Below are 4,090 nucleotides of genomic sequence, written 5' to 3'. Positions count from 1 at the left end.
CCCCTGCCGTGATGCTCATGTATCCTCTCCTCTTTCACCCACCCATGAAAGGATGGAAAAAGAGAGACCTTGCTTGCTGCAGACTTCTTCAGGAACAAAACCTCCCTCCCTGTGCTTGTTAAGGAGCTGGGGTGGCAAGAAGCAGTGTATGTGTGTGTGTGTATATATATCTCTCTGTATATATAAGATCCCCTTCGCCATGCTGCCCTTCCCACCAGCTGCCTGTTGGATCTCACTCCCCTTCCAGCCCTTCTTTGTGTTGTCTGTGTTGTCTGGTGTCCTCTTGCCCCTCCTCGGTCAGATCCCGGGCAGGTTAGGAAGGGTGCCGTGCTCCTCCAAATGCTCTGCTTGGTCACCGCTTCGCATGAGCCTTCCTACCCCAGCAAGCAGCGAGTGGGGCAACTCTGTCTCTTGGCTTTTGGGAATCCGCTTGGGCTGGTTGAGTCTTGCAACAAACCCTTTGCAGTCTTTGGGTTTGGAAGCTCTCGTTGTTCAGGTGCCCCTCGCTGCTGTCAGGTGTCCTCTACCCGGTCTTGCGCGGTGTTACTGACACCTCTCTCTCCGTTCTCTCTGTCTCTCTGCAGCCTTTACTAGGGAAGGCATGCCTGTAAGTACCTTCTTGCGTCTTACTTCCCCTTTTACCCTCTTACCATGTCTCTTGCCATCCCACCGGTTGTTTTGTTGTTGCTGTGAAACCCAGCCGGGGGGTTGATTTCTTGGAGTTCATATTTCTCTGTGTGTGTGGGTTTCACATATCATAGGAAAGGTAAAGAGGAGACTATGGATGCTGCTTTGACCAACCTCTAAGTATCCTGGCTTGATTAAATGTCCCAGTTTGTTGAGAAATGGAGTAAATTATCACTTGCCCTCTGTTGATGATGTCTAATTTCCCTGCCTCCTCCTTGGACAGTCACGGGATGGGAGATGCTATCGGGTTTTCCTGGAGTTCTCTCCTCTGCGATAGCACATTGTACTGTAGGTGGTAGAGACCCAGTTGGTCTGTCCTTCCCGAGGGCTCCAAGTTGTGTCTGAGTGATGGCATCAGAGAGGTATTTGAGGTGGTTCTGACCTCAACCCCCAACAGGGTTTTACTGCCTGCGTGGGAGCATGAACGTGTTTTCTGGAGCTGGACTGATCCTGGGTCTTGACATCTGCAGTTCTGCAAGCCTGGACTTTTGAAACAGTCTGCCTAGATGTCTTGGGCAGAGTAGATGCAAGAATATAGTCCTCCTTTACCTCTATTAAGAAAGCAAGATGCCTTGAGCGTTTAATGTGCTAATTATGAATAATCAAGGCTTTGACAGTTTAGCTTAGTGGTGTTAGATCCTTGTGTAACAGCGACAGGACTGCTTCTGGATAACTTTGAAGCCTTTGGGCTTAATTCATGCCACATCATTCAGTTGAGAGGAGCAGTCATTGAGCTGTACTCAAATGTCTTCTCAAAGACCAGGGAGATTTTGGGGCTGAACTGAGGCTGGGGTAGTGGCCAGGGGTCTTTTTGCCCTCTATGGACCACTTTGAATTAGCCTATGAGCATCCCTGTCCTGGTTTGTTTTGTGGGCTTAAGGTGGAGGGATCTGCTATAACATGGCCAGGCCAGAACTCAGCCCTGCTTGCACGTAACAGCTGATGAACCTCAGGTTTCTTCCCCTTTGAGAGTAAACATTTTTGAGAAAAGAGAATTTGGGAAGGTCACACTTGGGCTTTGCTTGTGCATGGGTTGGGGAAGATCACGCTCGCACTCCTGGGCGAATTTAGAGGTTGAGTTGCTCAGCATGGCCTGCACGCCTATGCACCTTCCCTTGCTGCTCATGGGCACAAAAGCCCCCCGATGAAGTGCCTGGTCTTCTTGGGTTGCTTTGAGAGCATTTTGATTTCTTTGTCCATGCCTCCATCCACCTTTTTCCCATCCGTATTGTAATAAAAAACACTGCATGCCTCAGTGCTGGCTGAGACACTGAAAACACGATGTCGAGTTTGGGAGATGGCTGCATCAGATTTTGCTAGACCAGGAGCTCTGCTGGAGCAGGAGTGATGGTTACCCATCCTAGGTGTAGACAGGCAGCAGCAAGTTTAAAATCCCCAGTTGCTGGGACCCTGCCTCCACCTACTAGTGTGGGACTTAACAGCTGCTTTTGAGAGACCCATGAAGACACCCCAAACCAAAGGCTTGGTGGCATTCATGCTGCTGTTACCTCCTGGAGGCTGTTGTCTCGTACATGCGTGCGTTTGGTCCATCACTGTGTCCCACCACAACCTGTATGGGGTCAGGGAGGTGGAAGGTACCTCCTTCCCAATTTGCACTGTGGGACTTGGTGGGCAGTGAGCACTTTGTTGCATCAGCCCTCACTGTTGCGGTCTTAACCCCCATCCAGGAAGACCAGGGAACACTTGGAGAGGCTGGGGACATGGCTGTGTACCTCCGAGTCCTCCTGGCTGTGGGATCGAGCTGGTTTGGGGTCAAGGGACTACCTGGTGTGATGATTTCTTTTCCTTTTGCTTGGTTTGTGATCCAAAGTGCACTTTTTAACAACGACCTGATCCCCTCCCTTCTTCTCCCCTTCACTTTTCATGCTTAAAGACGACCCGTTTGTCACTTTCTCAAAGTTTTCTCTTTACTAATATTTCCAAGGTAAATGGCTGTGGTGCATGTGGCTCTTCCTAACCCTCCTCCTGTCTCCTTAGATAATAGAGAGAACAGCTCAGTCTGCTCTGCCTCGTAGCCTGGTTGGGATTCCTGGTGCTTGTGGTTTAGGTAGTAAAGGCAAAAAAACCCCCCGAACAAACCCCAACAAACAAACATTGAGAAACCTTCCTAGCTGTTTCCTAATCCTTTTTTCCCCACCCCATTTTGTGTAGTTTTGTGAATTGGGAAATGTCCTTGTTGTGATTATCTCCCCTTGGTTTTCCTCTCTTAGCGGATGCTCTCCTCCAGCCACCACCACCCTTGGGGCTGGTCCTGCTTGCGTCTAGCTGCTTGTCTCTGGTTTTGTGGTCCTCACTACACACCAGTGGGTGCCCCTTGTCACTGCCCTGCATCAGGGCTGTGTCCGAAGTGGCTCTAGGGCCCATGAAGCCTCATGGGGCATTACTGGGGGAGTGGGTGCTCCTGCCGTACTGCTGCTGGTGGCTCGTCCCCATGCCGGCTCCTTGACATGGCTGGCAAGAGCTGCATCTCCTTGGCAGTGCCAAGGATGGACAGTGACCTCCTTGGTAGGAAGGGAGGGAACACTGCCCACCTCAAGGGGAACAAGAGAGATGTCTAATTCGGCTCCTTGAATGAACAGCGTAGTCCCCCATCACCTTGTCTTGCACGGACCAAAGAGCAGCTTCAGAAGTTCAGGCCAGCTGGGGTGGGAGGGTTACCTCGTTTTTAGGGATATGTCTGCCAAATTCCTGCTCTGTAGTTAAAGCCAGGTGATGCTTGAGTGGAGGGATGTGGGCAGCAAGTCCCCTCCACCTCTCTCCTTGGGTGGACAGTGTACTCTCCTCTGTGATGGATGCTTTTGTAGTGACTCGTGCCGTGGCTTTCTGTTACTCCCCCTGTCCCCTTGTTGATGTGCACGTAGAAGATGCTGCCAGGATGAGGTCCAACCCAAGCGCAACCCCCAACCCCATTCCTTCCCTTCTCGTTACAGAACATGAACAACTCACAGAAGCCATCGTGACTCCGTTGGCGCTGTCGCAAGGCCACCGGTGACGCCACCGGCGACGCCAGCTTCCCATCCCATCACCATTTCCGAAGCTTGCTTATAAACTGGTCTCCTCCGTCTGCGGTGAGGTCGACCCTCGGCTGTTTCTACCCATGCCTGTTCATCTGCGAACTGCTCTGCCGAAGTGGGGGGAGATGCAGGAGAGCGGAGGAGAGGAGCCGAGCTCCCCAGGGTCACCACCAGATCTTTAGGCTGCAGCATTTGCTCTCCTCTCTGGCGTCCTCTTAGATCGTAGCAAGCTGTAAAGTGCTTCTAGCGCACAGGAGTTTAATTTTCCTCTGTTAAGCGGTTTTGATCTCCTTTTGTATAGATGATTGGTACCCATCCGTCTCTGGGTGGGGTGTATTATATGTGGATGGTGCGGGGTTAGCAGAGAA

At 51.4% G+C, this 4,090-nt stretch overlaps 1 protein-coding gene across 2 annotated transcripts in view; it reads left to right on the top strand.

Moving 5' to 3' along the window:
- Positions 1-3,821, top strand: part of PFKFB3 (6-phosphofructo-2-kinase/fructose-2,6-biphosphatase 3) — a 13,904-nt gene extending 10,083 nt beyond the window's left edge. The window contains exon 14 of one of the 2 annotated variants that reach the window (XM_009695703.1): positions 3,639-3,821. In XM_009695703.1, coding sequence (XP_009694005.1) covers positions 3,639-3,668 — 30 coding nt within the window. In that variant the 3' untranslated portion in view covers positions 3,669-3,821. Of the gene's footprint in view, positions 1-584; positions 612-3,638 lie in introns of those variants that run through there. The other variant, XM_009695704.1, reaches the window with a different exon arrangement.
- Positions 3,822-4,090: the final 269 nt, after the last annotated feature.

Source organism: Cariama cristata, unplaced genomic scaffold (assembly GCF_000690535.1).
Source record: "Cariama cristata isolate BGI_N322 unplaced genomic scaffold, ASM69053v1 scaffold21072, whole genome shotgun sequence".
In the NCBI taxonomy this organism is placed as follows: Eukaryota; Metazoa; Chordata; class Aves; order Cariamiformes; family Cariamidae; genus Cariama; species Cariama cristata.
The sequence above is the reverse complement of the archived record's forward strand: the minus strand, read 5'-3'. Positions and strand labels throughout refer to the sequence as shown.